Below are 17,171 nucleotides of genomic sequence, written 5' to 3'. Positions count from 1 at the left end.
GAATTCCTACACTCTAAAAAATGCTGGGTTACATACAACCCAGTGCTGGGTAAAATAGGGACTGTACAAACTGCATAAAAAAACTTACATTTATACAAATGTAACAATATGTTATTTAATTTACAATGTCATTTGAGGTAAAACAAACCTGTCCTGCTACTTTTTTTATTTTCCCAGCCGTTCTCTTTTAATATTTGTTAGTCTTTATGTTTATACCGTGTTAAAAAGTCTATTTAACATCAGAAAGATGTCAACTTATTACCTAAAATACTTACTTATAAAACATGACACAAAACAATGACTGTAAATTTCATGAAAATAATTTTTTTTAATAAATTAAATTAATAATAATAATAATAATTGTGAGGTGACTTTGTAATATTAAATGTAATTTTCTTTCTTAAGTAAATGTATCTTGTTTTAAGGTTATTTTATTTTTTTATTTTTATTTTTGTGCAGTGTATCCGGTCCTGTGCTGGAGAAAAGTCATGTCACCTGAGTGTCCTGAGAAAAAATTATCTGTGACCTTCTGCAGAGAGACTCACCGTGAAGCCGATGCCCACAGTAGCAGAGAAGGACCCTTGGATGAATTTTCCCTGGTCAAACTGCACTAACAGAGACGTCTTCCCCACTCCACTGTCTCCAACTAGTATGGTCTGCAACAGACAGACACGAACAGACGGAGGGTCAAATGAAGATAAAAGTATTGTGACACTTATGTGCTTGTCAGATGTTAGTAGATCATAGTTAATGTGATTCTCTACTCCTGCGGTTCCTCTGTTAGGACACCTGTGTGAACTTGAGGAGAACTGATTTCATACTTCCACTACAATCACCACAACAACAGAGAATTAAAAGACACTGAGCACAAATGATGACGAAAAGTGAAGGTAGTGAAGAGAAAACATCCTGCAACATTTGAACACAGATGCCACTTAGTTTGCTATTATGCTGTCTAGGCTGAATTCACATTGCCACAACAAACTCCAACAAACATGGTTGCTGGGTTTTGCTGGATCAGTGTGTTAGTAGAAAAAAGTTCCCAGAAAAGAGAAATTCATACAGGTTTGGAACAACTTGAGGGCGAGTAAATGACAGAATTTTCATTTTTGGGTAAACGATCCCTTTAACATTACATGTATTCTGTAAAAAATATAGAACATTGGATACAACAAAACAAAATTCTCAAAGCATGTGCTAAAAATACAGTGTAAAGTACATGCATAACATGAACAAACATTCAGACAAGTGACAAACCCAGGGAATAATTAAATGTCTTAATTTCCCCTTCGCTGCATTCTCAAATCTACATAGCGTGATATCTGTCGCGCAGCTGAACTGTGATGAATAAATGAGCCTGAGCTTTAGTACGGCAGAGATGATCATAGCTAGAGTTGTAAAGGCAGATTAGTCACTTTCATGTCGACACCTGCTACTGGCGTCAACAAGAATTAGTTTGGGGGGACAGCTTTCTCATCAAGAGATCAGTCAAGGTGTTTGTTAATGGTGCTGTTCGCAAAGGCAGGCATCACTATCCATGTTGAAAAAACCAGCATATGCTGGTTAGGTATGTTTTGAAGCATGGCAGCTGATTCAAGTTGGTTCTTAGTTGGTCCTGAGCTGGTTATAAGCTGGTGCTGAGCAGGAGATAGTAGCTCAGGACCAGCTTAAACCAGCTCAAACCATGCTTCAAAACATACCCAACCAGCATATACTGTTTTTTTTTTTTCAGCAGAGATTGATAGCCTGTTGCTCATATTTGGGGTTTTAACTGCAGCTTGTTGGTCAAATGTACGGCTGGCTTATAATAAAATGGGTGAAAACATTCCCTAGACTTCTAAAATGGACCTTGTCATATTCACAGACAGAATATGATGGAGTGATAGTGATTTGTGGGTGGGTTCTTTTGACTTGTGGCACCTAGAAATGCAATATGCTTAAAACAGTCCTTAAGCCCTAAACACACGGCACGGTTTTAGCAATCCTATAAGATCATTGCATGTCACACTGTGTGACATGGATCTAATAAACTTGGTTACAACGTGTGTTTAGACTGTACGATGATGGCATCTGTTGACTCGTACGCTACGACGCACGTTCCTATAGAAGAATAAAACGTCATCAGCATGCCCTAGTAGTAAACAAAAAGCATGATAAATCACACGTTAGCAGTTGTATTTTTTTATGTGTGCTGAAAAACAGTGGAAGCGGCGAAAGAGGAAGAGCTTGAGGTAAGCAGTTTTATGTTTTAGCGCTATGTCGCGTTGATTTCATGTCGCATTTTTATTGGTTGGTCAGTAAACGTGGATCGTACCAGCAAACACACTGTGCGACGATCACGCTTTATCGTAGGCTATCTTTGGTCGCAAGATCGTGACAACTGCCGTCTTTGAACCTCTCTCACAGGACCACCAATTAGGAGCCACGATCACAGAAATCACCACGATTGTTTCACGATGCCAATCTTTTGTCAGGGACAGCCGAAAATCGTGCAGTGTGTTTAGGGCTTTACACATTAGAAACTGTACAGCAACATCCTTCCCAGAACACTATTGCAACCACTTACAGTAGAGACGCCCTAGCAACAACCCCAAAAATGCTACAATCAGTGTCACAACATGGCAAGAGAGAAGACACTGTACACATTAGCAAGCTCAATGCAGGCAACCAGAATACACCAGCAACACCATATCAATCATCTAAACTCTTCTCAGCTTAGTAACTACATATAAATAGTCTAGCAACCATCTAGAAATGCCCAAGCAACATTTAGAGAACCTTGACATCTGCATAGCAAATACCTGTCAACTACCCAGCAAAACTTAGCAAATGCTTTAACAACCAACAACAGAAAAAAAAAAACTCTTGGCAACCACATAACACCCTAGCAAATGCATAGCAGCATATTAAAAAACACATGTAACACTTTTACAATTGCATAGCAATAACTATACATAAACAACACATAAAGCTGAACTAGCAACCACCTAGAATACTCTGGTAACCACCTAGAAATGACCTAGCAACATTTGGAACACCTTAAGATCTGCAACACCCAGCAATCACCCACTCATGGCAACCGCCTAGAAATGCTTTAGCAACCAACCCAAACAATCAGTGCTGGGTAGATTACTTACAAATTGTAGTCCATTACTGATTCCAAATTACATGACAAAAATTGTAGTTAGTAACGTAATGCTTACATTACATTTTTTGATTACTTTTAGATTACATTTGACCTAACACATTTATCTCATTGATTTAAAGGTTTAATTCACTTCCAGAATAAACATTTCCTGATAATTTACTCACCCATGTCATCCAAGATGTTAATTTCTAACTTTCTTCAGTCGACTTCAGTGGGAATCAACGGGTTGAAGGTCCAAACTGCAGTTTTTAATGCAGCTTCAAAGGGCTCTACATGATCCCAGCCGAGGAATAAGGGTCTTATCTAGTGAAACGATTGGTCATTTTCTAAAAAAATAAAAATGTATATATGTTTATTCACAAATTCTCATCTTGAACTAATTCTGTGCTGCGTTGTGTGTCTATGACTTTACGCATTACGTAATCATGTTGGAAAAGTCACGCATGGTTATTTCTTCATCTTTGTGCTCCGGTTCAAAAAGTTAGGGTAGGGCGAAAAACTTGAAAATCGTCCGCCATCGTTGTTTGACTTTCTTTGCACGTTTCGCTTTGTAAACACTGGGTCGATACTTCCACCTATGTCATGCGTGACCTTTCCTGTGTGACTAGGCAATGTGTGAAGTCGAGCTAGTGCAAGATGAGCATTTGTGGTTATAATGTATATACATTTTTTTTTTTTTTTTTTTTTAGAAAATGACAGATCGTTTCGCTAGATAAGACCCTTATTCCTCAGCTGGGATCGTGTAGAGAATGTTTTTCTCAAAAACCTTAATTTCTTTTCGACTGAAGAAAGAAAGACATGAACATCTTGGATGACATGGGGGTGAGTAAATTATCAGGACATTTTTTATTCTGGAAGTGAACTAATCCTTTAAATAGGACAGTCTTGTAATATATTGATATGAAAATACAAAGAGAAAGAAAATATATTTCATTCATTGTATATTCCATTCAAAAAAGTAACTGTAGTCTGATTATGAGTATTTTAAAATGTAATAGAATCTAATTATAAGTAATTTTTGGTTATGTAATCCAGATTACATGTAATCAGCACTGCCTACAAACTACCTAGAAACACCCTAACATCTATTCAGTACACCCCAGTAATCGCATAGAAACACATTAAAAACACTCTGAAAAGCTTTACAACTGCAATGACAATAAAACCACTCTGAGCAACCTAGCAACCACTTTGAAAAGCCCTAGCAACCACCCAGACCACTCAAGCATTGTGATTGTGAGTTTTCACACTCATCTTGAGAAGTGCCGCTCCTCATTAGCACTGAACAGAGTTCAGCAATCACTGATATGAAAACACCCCCTATTTCTATTTCAGTCTCACACTTGGCCCTTTTGAAAGCTTCATGTCCTGTGGCACAGGGCAGCGCGCCACGTCTCTGCGGGGACCGAGAGGACGTGGGTGTCATCCAGCTCTGGTTGCCATGGTTATCACATCTGGCCGAGCGTCTGGCCAGAGGCTGCAAAAGCACACACGGCTCGTTTATGACATTTATCAGCTGGAGGGCAGATGGGTGGTTGTGCTCCGCTTGGTTTAATCTAGTGTCTTACTATGTTGCCCTGTGTTTTAATGAAATCCAGCACTCCTCTGGTCCCTGCAGTGAGTACATGCCCCAGGTTCAGTCTCGTACGCTCCTGAGAGGACGTTTGGTGGCTCTTCCTGTGTTGAAAACATTGTGCAATTCTGAGTGTGCTACACAGATGAGTGGGCTGGACAAACCACCTGTAGAAACACACTTCTTTCTCTCTATATGCACCGGACACTTTCTTATAAACACTCTAAGTTACAAGGACTTAATAAGATAACACAAATGTTTACTTGTGAATTCACCACAAATCATATTGCACTATTTGCTTCTTAACCTTAAATGGTTACACTTTATTTCGATAGTCCACTTTAGACATTCTATTAACTATAAGTAACTTTGTAACTACATGTCAACTACATGTCAACTAATTCTCATTAATTTGCAACTACATGTCTACTAACTCTCAGAGTAGACTGTTAGGGTAGGTTTAGGGTTAGTAGAATAAGTTGACAAAGAAAGTGTTAGAAGATATTAAGCAGACAGTCTACTAATACTCTACTAGCTGCTAATTGACATGTAGTTGCAAAGTTACGTACTGTTAATAGAATGTCTAAAGTGGACTATCGAAATAAAGTGTTACCCCTTAAATACCTCTTTTGCACAATATCATGTACTGTTACTATGTAAAGTACTTGTATAGTCTGTCTTAGGTTATGTGTATGTATAGTCAACTATTTATAGTATATGTATAGTTAGATTACCGCTTTCAGTAAGTTAGCTATGTATAGGTTTAAAAATTGTTCTTACATCTAGTGTTGTACGTTTATATTTATGTTTATTTATGTAGCACCGTGGTCCTGCAAGGCACAACATTTCGTTCCACTGTATGTCCACACGTAGCAGAAAGACAATAAAGCTCGACTTGATTTCAACCCAGATAGCACACGTACATCTGGAAGATGTCTGTTAAAGATTGCTTGATCTGCTGTGTACAAACATCTGAAAGACATCTTTAAGATGTCAGTTTTACATACATTCTAAATCATAAACATCTTAAAGACATCTAATAAACGTCTATTTGACAAATGATAGGAAACGTCCATTAGACGTCTTTCAGATGTAAATGCAGATGTCAAATAGACGTCTCCGTGATTTATGTCCCCACCCCCTTTTAGTTACTGTTGCTATGTCCTCTCTGACTCCATACATCATGTTTTCAGGTAGTGAAAAATACATTGCGGTGCAAAGAGGAAACTGACAACACGCTGACAGACAAGACAGATCAGGTTACGATATGTATAAAAAAGGTCTCAACTTTCAAATTTTGTCATTTTTTAAGAAATTCAAACAGTAAATACCATTTTGTGGCTCTTTAATGTGTCGTGACAGATCGCTGTAGCGCCTCAGTTTTTCATATTTACTTAAAGCACAAAATAAACATGAGTGAACATCAGAAGGTATTTCAACCCATGAAAGACATCAACACACACCATTTTTCAAGTTTAAAGGTGCTCTCAGCAATATTTGAAAAATGCTTTTGACCACAGGTTCGGACCGAGTTCCAAAACACACTTGCCGCCAATCAGCAGTAAGGGGCGTGTCTAGTAATGATAGGGAGAATATTAGCAGATTGACTACAGATAGAGAGAGGGTGACCGTGATTTCACCAAGTACAACAACATTCCAATTAACCAATCAGAATTGAGGGATAACTTTTCAGGAAATATCTGTTGTAGGCTTATTATCTGGGTTAGGTGCTTCTACACCCTTGGTAATCAGCTATCATTTCACACTGATTTTAGGAATAAATTATGGGTAGGTTTAGGGGTAGGGATTGGGTTTAGTCTATATTTTTGGACAGTAATGTTGATCCAGGAACATGTCTTACTTGGCAAAATCACGGCGACCATAGAGAGAGGTGGCAGATAAAAAAGGAAAATATCAGAGAAACAAAACATTAAAAAGAAGGGTTACCATCAGGCAAGAGGTAGGACCCGCATAAATATCGGAGCTGCTTTCCAGTGGTGGAGAGAACTCAAGGAGCGGGAAGGCCTGGAATCAGACCAAATCAGGTTGCTTTGTTTCTTCTTGATAGGTGAGTAATGTTGATTTTGTTTCATGTTGCTTTGTTTCACACAACTTGACACCTTCGGCCGGTAGGCATAGCAGATTCCGCCATCGTCGTTGTGTACGTATGTGTGGGGTGAAGATATCAAAATAGGGGCGAGGTTAGGGCTTTTGAGTTCAACTTGGTGTGAGAGTTCCCACAGCGGGTTGGGTGGGGGGCTTATATGCTTAATCTGTCAGCAGAGTTTTGTCTGATCTAGTAGTTAATGTCATGATGGTACTGTGTTTTTATCATAAAAATTATGTAAAATAACTCTTGCAGTGCTGAAAACTATTAACTTTTTACCACAACAAAAATAGCAATGTACAGAGAAAGAATTGCAATATTTACTAGTCATTACTTTTATAGATAATGCAACCACATTAAAAAAAATATTTTGACAAATTCAAATATTTGACTATTAATCTATTAGTCTGCATTGCTTGAAAATCTAAATAGAGAAAATATATTTTTCTCCCATTCGAAAATGAATCCCGCATTCATGAGGGTGTTATATCTTTCCTGAAACTTTGTTGCTTGTATAGGGTATATGGCCGTTAGCAGCACGAAAAACAAAACTTTTATTCAAATTCTGAATGAATTAGAACCTTCTTAGCCTAGAAAGTGTGCAAATAGCCCTTGCTTTATAATCATTAAAAAGGTGTCACTTTACTTCAGTTCATCGCGATCTCACAAAGTTCCTTTATAATCAATGAACGTCTCAGGTTACGTATGTAACCATGGTTACACGAAAAGGGAACGAGACACTGTGTCCTCTAGAGGTCGCTATGGGGAATGCCTTCAGCGAGACCGGTGTCTGAAGCATACATCTAAACACGACAATGATATTGGCCGGCAACAGCCTATGATGTCATCACCGGCACAACCACAGTATAAAAGGGCACCAGGAGAACACGCCATATGCTTCTTCATCTGAAGCTTACATTCGAAGCATGGCGAGGAGACTAGAGGATGCAGTGTCTCGTTCCTTTCTCAGGGAACCATGGTTACATACGTAACCTGAGACGTTCCCTTCCAAGGGAACTTCGAACCGCATCCTCTAGAGGTCGCTATGGGGAATGGTATACCCACGCTGCCATGCTGAGGGGAGTGTATGCCAATAATAAGGCGAGCACCAAGTACCAGCTCAACCAAGTCAAAGGAGCTGCCCATAGGACGTTTTGACGGCTGTCAGTGACATAACCCCCTACGGTCAAAGGCCTGAGCTGTGCACTAAAAAAACTTACCTGTAAGGGCTGGCTTGTATAAAGCCCGAGCCCAGGGCAAAGCTCAAGGCTTGGAATCCAAAATAAAAAGGATTCCTCTAAGGGGATAAGGCCGAGTACCAGGGCTGACAAACCCATATCCTGGCCTGTCACACAGAGACTACCTCCTGCTCTAAGAACGAGCTGCCCGAGGATCTCAAGATACCCAGGGGACTTAGTAGCAACACCCTGTCTAAAAAGTGTGTACGCGGAGAGTGGGGCCCAAGGTAAAAACCGGGGCCAGAGTCAACTCAGAGAAAGGGGACGAGGCCAGCATCGCGTCACCCTTACCATAAAGGGTTTTAAAAAAGGTGCACAAAGGCTAGCGTGCACACCTACCATGAATATGGCGTGTGCACTTACCATAGATATGGATTTAGAAATACCATTACTAAAAAGCCCCAGAAACCACGGCGAGCCGGGATCTGATGTGACTGAGACTGCTCAGAAGTAGCAGGGTATTCAGCCTAGCGCCTGTGAATCTGATAAAAAGGCGTGGGAACCACATGCTCCCAGGCATCCCTCAAGTGAAGGGGAGTACCACCACGCTCAACCTAATAGGGAGGCAGAAATGGCCCAGCAACCTATAAGGCTATAATACAGACGCTTAGGAGGGAGCGGCGTGCTCATAGAAACCCCTCAGGAAAAGGGGAGCACTACCAAGCTCAACCATACCGGTATCATCAGAGATACATCAGAAGAGTGAGGCCCAGGTAAGGATCTGGGGCCTGAATCAACTCAGAGAAAGGGGACGAGGCAGCATCGTGTCACCCTTACCATAAAGGATTTTAGAAAGGTGCGCAAAGGCCCAGCGTGCACACCTACTATGATTATGGAATTTAAAGAAGTGCACAGAGATCTAGCGTGTGCACTTATCATGAAAATGTATTAGACTAGGCTACAAAGCAGAGAACTCACCAACCGATATGGGAGCTGTTATATATATACGATATGAACAACCTGCCATGAAGGCAAAAGATAGCCTAACTACCCAATGTGACTGCTATACAGAGCTCCAGAGAGCGTAGTGCTCGACTCTCAGGAGCGGGAGAGACACACAGACGCTCAATTGGGAGCAATGTGCTCATAAGCGACCCTCGAAAAAGAGGGGATCACTGCCAGGCTCAACCATAAAAGCAGCCAAGCAGGGAGGCGAAAAGAGTCTACCAACCAGACAAGACTGCTCATTGGAGCTCCGTAGAGCGGAGGACTCAACTAGAGGAGAACTCAGATGCTCAGTTGAAAGCAGCATGCTCAAAGATGACCCCCAAGCATGAGGGGAGCACTGCTAGGCTAATCTCCAAGAGTAGATTAACAGGGAGGCAGAAAGGGACTAACGACCTGCTAGCTACTCAACGAAGCTCCAAGAGCTCACAGAACCGGAGGAGACCACAAATTACTCAATTGGGATTGGCGCTCAAACGGGAGCTGCGGGCTCATAGCGGACCTTCTACACCGGAGGGGAACACTGCCAAGCTCAACCATAAGAGCAGCTCAACCAAAAAGGCAGAACAAGCCTATCATCCTGATATGGCTACTCCATAGAGCCCTGAAGAACATAGGCCTCAACCACAGGCCTATGTTCCACAGTGCCTTCAAAATAAGCTCAACCTGGGAGAAAAAACCCTCAAAGGCCCGCAGATCCTGAGGTTGCAGTGCCATACTGGGGAAATGATGACCAAGGAGGCTTCTCGGGGAAGCCTAACGACTCGGAGTCGGAGTCCAGTGAGCACGGGTTTGACAGGCTGTCAGGATCCTGCCAGTCAGCATAAGTGATGCATCCTCAGCGAGGCTTGCTGGAAGAGGAAAAGAAATGCTTCCATCTAGGAACGAAAATAGTGTAACATACATGTTAGGAAAGGAATCTCAGCAGAGACTGAGATGTTGCAACAACACAGGACAGGAGGCGCTGCAGTAAAAAGCTAGTCAGATAATTATACAACTAGCAACAGTAAAAGAAGACATGGATCATACTCACCCACCATGGCTCCCGCGCCTGTCTCTTCCGGACCTTCAGTAGGTAGTTCTATGAGACATAGAAACTAACCGGAACATCATAGGTCCAGCCAGAGACTGTAATGCTGGTGCATGGAGGTTCTTGACCCCGATTAGGGGAGGAAAGGGTTAACAGGGGAATTGGGAGAGGAAGACGAGGGTAGATGTAAATACCCTAAGAGGGAGGTTAACCCTGGTCCGGACGAGAGTGTTGGGAACGCCTAATCTGGATTACCTCCCTCAGGTCTTGCCTCTGACCCTTCGACTCGCGCCATCTTCTAGACCTGCCCGCAGGCGGAGGAGGGGCACGAGTCGCGACACTAGCCTTCTGGACCTGTCTCTGGTCCTTAGACTGAGATGAGCCAGGACCCCTTTGTTCGGGCTGAAACCTGGGCCTTCGTGGAATGAAGGACTTCAACGCAGCTGAGCGCACCTTCGCCTCCTTAAATTTCTCGACAACCGTCTCGACGGAAGTGCCGAAAAGTTCAGAAGGAGAAACTGGCACATCAAGGAGAAAGCCCCTCTCTTTCGTCCTGATGTCAGCCAGGTTCACCCACAGATGTTACCATTACCAACATAGCCGCCATAGATCTGCCTATGGCAGTAGTGGTCTGTTTGGTGGCACGGAGAGCGAGATCAGTAGTGTGGCGTAGCTCAGCCACTTCATCAGGGGAAAGACCCTGACCTTTATCTAGGTCTTTCAGCAGGTCGGCCTGGTAGGCTTTCAAAATTGCCATGGAATGCAATGAAGGCGCAGCCTGACCTGCTGCTACGTAAGTCTTGCCATTCAGACGAGATGTTATTTGAAGGGGTCTGGATGGCAAGGAGGGAGCCCTAAGAGAAGATGTTTCTCCCATAGCGAGATAGCAGGCTAGCGTCTCTTCAATGGGAGGCACCCTCTCATATCCGCTTTCGCGCATCCCTTCGATGTTGGCATAACTAGTCTGATGAAATCTGTGGATGCACGAAGAGAACGGATTTTTCCAAGTCTTCTCGATCTCCACATGAAGATCAGGAAGAAATGGAAGGCTCACCTGAGCTGGAGGGTTCTGATCAGAAAGATAGCGCTCATAGACCCGACCGCGAGACGCCACCCTTCTAGTCCGCTTCCACGGCAAGTCAAGCCTTGCCGTGGCGCGTTCCATAACCTCAAGCAGCTCCTCATACGCAGGACAGGAGGTTTGAGAGAACTCAGTCTCAACTTCCTTGTCCTCATCTAACATCTCCTGCTCTTCCTGGCTGGGAGCCAGCAGAGCACTAGCTGCTGGATCAGATGACGTCAGTGAAATAGCGTCGTCCTCCAGCAGCTCACTCTTGTCCACGACTCACGAACGAGAAAGGGAAAGCCCCTTCTTCAATTCATCGGCCAGGTCCACCTGAGAACCCCATGAGCTCAGTTTCCTCCGTGCCTCAGCAGCGGTGGGTCCTGAGCCCTGAGGAACCGAAGGCTGTCCCTCTTTGCTCGAAAAGAGGGCCAAACGAGAGTGGAGCTTTCTCATGGGAAAAAGCTCACAATGAACGCATGCCGCCCCCTCAAGGATGTCACGCACGTGCTCCTCGCCCAAACAAACGACACAAAGATCGTGTGTGTCATCGGGTGTCAAATAATCCAGACACGGATCCACACACTTCTTAAACGCCTTGCTAGTGCTTGCCATATTAGTAACAAAAAGAACCACGTTCTTACCAGTATGCACTTCAAACAAACAGTCTTTGAAGACAAAGAAGAGGATGACGCGTTCTCCCGGCGCCCTTTTATACTGTGGTCGTGCCGGTAATGACGTCATAGGCTGTCGCTGGCCAGTATCATTTTCGTGTTTAGATGTGATTAGCTACATTGCTCAGCACTACGAAAACACGTTGTAAATAGAATCTTTTGACGCTTTTCAGAGCGCAAACACAAATGCATACAGGAGCCTTTACCAAATCTGTTTCGCCAATATCCTATAATTACAGTTTTAACTGAGGGTGCTTTTGACTGCTTGAGAAAATTGATGTGTGGTGTGGGAGGGTGAGAAAAGTGTCAATTGCGTGAGTCTCACGCTGAATGCGTGAGAGTTGGCAGCCCTGGGCGAGGTCCTGTTGGGGTATGGGTTTGTTTGTTTTGGTGCTTTCAAATGTCAATATCGTCTGGCAAAATTTGCATAGTGCACCTTTAAGTCCACAGACGGTAATCTACTCTCCTGTCTGATTTGTTTGTCGGACAAAATGGCGGATTTGGCGTTATGATTGGTCAGATCACCTGTCAATCAAACTCCCTGCGAAGGGTAAATTGAGAGGTATTTGATGATCATTCGAGACTGTTTAGATGATGATATGAATATATGTTTATTCTTCTGAGTTTCATGAAATAATCAAATGCATTGAGTCACATAGCAATGCTTTGCACTGCTGAACAAACAAATACCTGTCGGATGATTTTAGGAGATGAATCGTGTCGAACACAGAGCCCTCAGGCTATCAAACTCAATTATTATTTCATACAAATCTCATCCATCTTTGATATTCCTTAAATCCCTCATCACTTATTCAGCTATGAAATGCTTGATTAACTAAGAACACAACGGAACAAACCGCATGAGGCACGTGACGGGGACATGGAATGCCATTACCATGGCAACACATGCATTTCCACTGCCAAAGCACTATAGTCTCTCCTTCAGTGCATAGCGCTGAGATACTTCACTATTACAATTTAACACAGCCTAAAAGCTTGAAATATGAGTATACCTCCTGGGTTTATCAAAAACATCACATACGCATTTCCTATTATAATGCAAAAATAAAATACAATTGCTTTGACCAGGACATGTTAGCAAGTTTTATTCACCCAAATGTTAACCTTAGTATAAATATCAGGGCCTCAAGATCATATCAAAATATATATTTAATTTTAATTTTTGCTTATCAAAATACTGTTTTCCTCTAAATGAATACTGAATGCTATTTAATATTTTTTAATTTATATTCTCCAATATAATACATAGAAATAAACAGCAATATAGTTTTTTTCTACATGTTTTATTATGCTATACTGTAAAAATACAGCTATAAGGATGTTGTTGCAGCATATTTGTTATATTTTATATTTAGTTGACTAGACAGAACCAAATCTCTCTATCTAGTCTTATTGAGAAAGTTTTGCCATGTATCATTTCAATAATACAAAACAGAAAAACAGAGACACTGATTCACTCAGAGGAACTGATGTGCTTCACAACTCATGTTTCTTTAATAAACTCATTTCCTGTCATCCTTCCTCACTACATCCACTTACTTTTTGAAAAGTACTTTAAAAATGTAAATGACAATGATTGAAATCAGCTTGATTCTAGGTCTTTGCCTATATTAAAAATCAGCCCGTGTCTCTGATATTCTTGTCTTTAAATACAGTTCGGATCTCTCCTTTGGTATTTTGTGTCTGTTTTATCACACACCTAGTGAAAATCATGTCTGTTTGCTTAGAAAAGTCATAACACACCTCTCATAAACAAGCCACATGATTTGAAAAATCATTCACATCTGTAGCTCAGTCAGTGTGGATACTTTTAACTACAAAACGTAGCTGTAAGATTTTACCCTCCTAGATAAAAAACAGACAAAGCTAGTTAAGAAGGTTCCTTAACTCGATGTTTGCAGCACTGTAAGTACAGTAAGGAATATTTCCTGTAGGTCTGGTTATGATCTCCCATTTAAAGCACCTTTTTTCAAGCATGAGTCAATATACAACACAACCTCAACCACCTCTCTGAATGAATATAACACCTCCACCTCTGTGGACCAAAGGTGGGTGTGTAATTGATGCAGCCGTGTACAGCATTGTACTGGTTTATCCCTACAGCTCTCTGGCACTGACTGTAAGACTGGTGGGTGTGTGACTTCCTGTACAAGAGCCACAATCACAGCTGATTAGCTTTTAGAAAATAGAAACTAGCAGAACAGACACAAAAAGACAGACGGACGGACGATAGATAGATAGATAGATGCATGTATAGATAGACGGAGAGACAGATAGAAAATAGAAACTAGCAGAACAGACACAAAAAGACAGTTAGAGAGATGGATGAACAGACAAACGGAGGGACAGACAGACAGACAGACAGATAGACAGATAGATAGATAGATAGATGGATAGATGGATGGATAGATAGATGCATGGATAGACAGACGGAGAGACAGATAGATAGAAAATAGAAACTAGCAGAACAGACACAAAAAGACAGCCAGAGAGATGGTTTGACGGACAAACGGAGGGACAGACAGACGGATGGATGGATGGACGAAAAGACAGATAGATAGAAAATAGAAACTATCAGAACAGATACAAAAAGACAGTCAGACGGACGGACGGATGGATGGAGAGACAGATAGATAGAAAATAGAAACTAGCAGAACAGACACAAAAAGACAGTGAGAGAGATGGATGGACGGACAAACAGAGGGACAGACAGACAGACAGACAGATAGATAGATAGATAGACGGACAGAATGATAGATGCATGGATAGATAGATGGATAGACAGACAGAAAAAAGAAATTAGCAGAACAGACACAAAAAGACAGTTAGAGAGACGGATGGACGGACGAATGGAGGGACAGACAGATAGATAGATGGATGGATAGACAGACAGACAGGATGGTGGTGGTCACCTTATGCATGAGCTCCTCATTGTATGTGAGGAGGAGTGTGCTGCTGGACAGTGTGTGTCCGTCCTCTGTGTCCACTGGTGAGGAGCCGTAAGCGATGTCAGGATAAGCAGGCTCTCCCTGCTCCACCAGCTCCAGCTCTGAAGTGTTCTCCATCATCAGCTCCATGTGTGAGGTGCTTCTCAACAGCAGATCTTTGACAGTCATTGAGACTTTTCCTCGCTGGCTCGCTCGTCTCAGAGATGTCACGGCATCTCTTACCCTGTCTTGTCTCTGATGTGCAACGATGGCTCATGCCAGAGATTCTTATAACCTTTTAAAAGTTTACACTATTAAATATTTAACAGTAGTGCTTCCTGTGGCGTGTAGTACAGGACATGTTCATGATGATAGCAGTGTACACAACAGTGCTCACTGTGGCAAACCATTTTGGGTCGTTTCTGCTGTGTTGAAAGTTTTGAACTATATATGAAGCTTTTAAAAATGAATACGATTTCATTGTAGTGTTGGATGCTTTGCTCAAACTCACACTCACTTTATTCAGTATAACCTTATTATTTACAAAATGGAAATGCAGGTTAGCCTGCTAAGTGAGGGACTGACAGTTAGCTTGCATGAGAGTGCAAGGTTTTAACCACATATTTAAGATGTAATCATAAAGATTTCTGTAGTTTTATCAAGCAGGATGGAAGGATTTATAGTGACACAAACCAACTAATACCGCAAAACAACCCAGAACTAGCTACAAATGTTGCTAAGATATATGGTGACAACATTTTATTAGCATTAGCATATTAACATTAGATTCCTCATTAGCATCTGTTTCTAACACATACAAAAAAAAAAAAACGAGGTAAGCCGCGGCGTAGGCTTGGTGGGGCCGGAGCAAGATGTCCATCAACCGCTGGAACGTGGCTGGTGCCCCGTGTAGGCCGAAGGGTAGCACCCGGTAATGCCAGTGGCCATTGGGAGTGCTAAAGGCTGTCTTCTCCCGGGACTCCTGGGAGAGGGGCACCTGCCAATATCCTTTGGTGAGGTCCAAGGTGCTGATGTATCGAGCCTTGCCCAGCCGGTCCAAGAGCTCATCCACCCGCGGCATGGGATAAAACCGTCGAAGGCGGAGACTTGATTAAGCTTCCTGAAGTCGTTACAGAAACTGAGGGTGTTGTCTGGCTTTGGAACCATCACTATTGGGCTGGCCCAGGGGCTACGGGAGGGCTCGCTGATTCCCAGTTGGAGCATCTTCTTGACTTCCTCCTCTATAGCCAGCCAGCGAGCTTCTGGTATCCGGTAGGGCCGCTGCCGGACTACGACTCCTGGTGGTGTGCGGATCTCGTGCTCGATGACTGTGGTTCTACCTGGGGTCTCACTGAACACATCCTGGAACTGACTGACCAGGGCCTCGAGTTCCGCTTTCTGGGTCGTGGTTCTACCCGGGGTCTCACTGAACACATCCTGGAACTGACTGACCAGGGCCTCGAGTTCCGCTTTCTGGGTCGCCAACAGCTGCGGTTCCACGTCCACTACTGGAGGCCCAGTATGGGCCAGCGCGGCGAGTTGCTCGGGCCGGGGAACCCACTTCTTGAGCAAGTTAACGTGGTAGATTTGCTCCGTTCATCGGCGGCTGGGTTGCCGCACACGGTACCTCACCGGTCCCATTCGTTCCACTACTGTGTAGGGTCCCTGCCAGGTCGCTAGGAATTTACACGCAGCTGTCGGGACCAGTACCACCACCCGATCGCCCGGCTGGAACTCCCAGGCCTGGGCGGGCCGGTCGTACAGGCATTGCTGGGCGCACTGGGCTGTCATGAGGTGTTCTTTAACCAAGGGCATGACTCGGTCAATCCTTTCTCTCATTTCCCGTACGTGCTCGACGAGGCTACGAAGGGGGGCGGGTTGGTTCTCCCACGCTTCCCTAGCGACGTCTAGAAGGCCCCTGGGCTGTCTCCCAAACAGCAGTTCGAAGGGGGTGAAGCCTGTGGAGGCCTGTGGTACTTCCCGGACTCCAAAGAGCACGTACGGGATCATGAGGTCCCAGTCACGCCCATCTTCGGCCACCACCCGCTTCAGCATCCGTTTGAGCATCTGGTTAAACCGCTCCACCAGGCCATCCGTCTGCGGGTGGTAGACCGACGTCCTCAACTGTTGGACCTTGAGGAGGTGACAGAGGTCCGCCATGACCCGGGACATGAAGGGGGTACCCTGGTCAGTCAGGATTTCCTTCGGGATCCCGACGCGGCTGGCCAGCAGAAACAGTTCGCGGGCAATGTTCTTGGCGTTGGCCGCTCGAAGTGGAATGGCTTCCGGGTACCGGGTGGCATAGTCCAGGATAACCAGGATGTGCTCATGTCCCCGGGCAGACTTCGGCAGCGGTCCCACCAGATCCATCCCGATCCGCTCGAAGGGCACATCGATGACGGGTAGTGGAATGAGCGGGCTGGGGGGAGGACGACAAGGAGACGT

General features: G+C 43.6%; 1 protein-coding gene across 2 annotated transcripts; it reads right to left on the bottom strand.

Annotated features, from left to right (window-relative positions):
* Nucleotides 1–512: 512 nt before the first annotated feature.
* LOC107665723 (ras-related protein Rab-26-like) lies at nt 513–14,901 on the bottom strand. Of its 2 annotated transcripts, none has more exons than XR_001631590.1 (2): nt 3,313–3,372; nt 513–656 (listed from the first exon to the last, which is right to left on the bottom strand). XR_001631590.1 is itself a non-coding variant. In XM_016456731.1 (2 exons), the coding sequence occupies exons 1-2, from the start codon at nt 14,874–14,876 to the stop codon at nt 516–518; spliced, it is 306 nt and encodes a 101-aa protein (XP_016312217.1). In that variant the 5' UTR covers nt 14,877–14,901; the 3' UTR covers nt 513–515. The 2 variants fall into 2 exon arrangements, 1 of the variants encoding a protein (XP_016312217.1); XM_016456731.1 differs by lacking the exon at nt 3,313–3,372 and adding an exon at nt 14,712–14,901.
* Between the last annotated feature and the right edge of the window lie 2,270 nt (nt 14,902–17,171).

The sequence above is a fragment of the Sinocyclocheilus anshuiensis genome, unplaced genomic scaffold (assembly GCF_001515605.1).
Source record: "Sinocyclocheilus anshuiensis isolate Anshui unplaced genomic scaffold, SAMN03320099.WGS_v1.1 scaffold229, whole genome shotgun sequence".
NCBI lineage: Eukaryota > Metazoa > Chordata > Actinopteri > Cypriniformes > Cyprinidae > Sinocyclocheilus > Sinocyclocheilus anshuiensis.
Note: the sequence above shows the minus strand (reverse complement) of the source record. Positions and strands in the feature narration are given on the sequence as shown.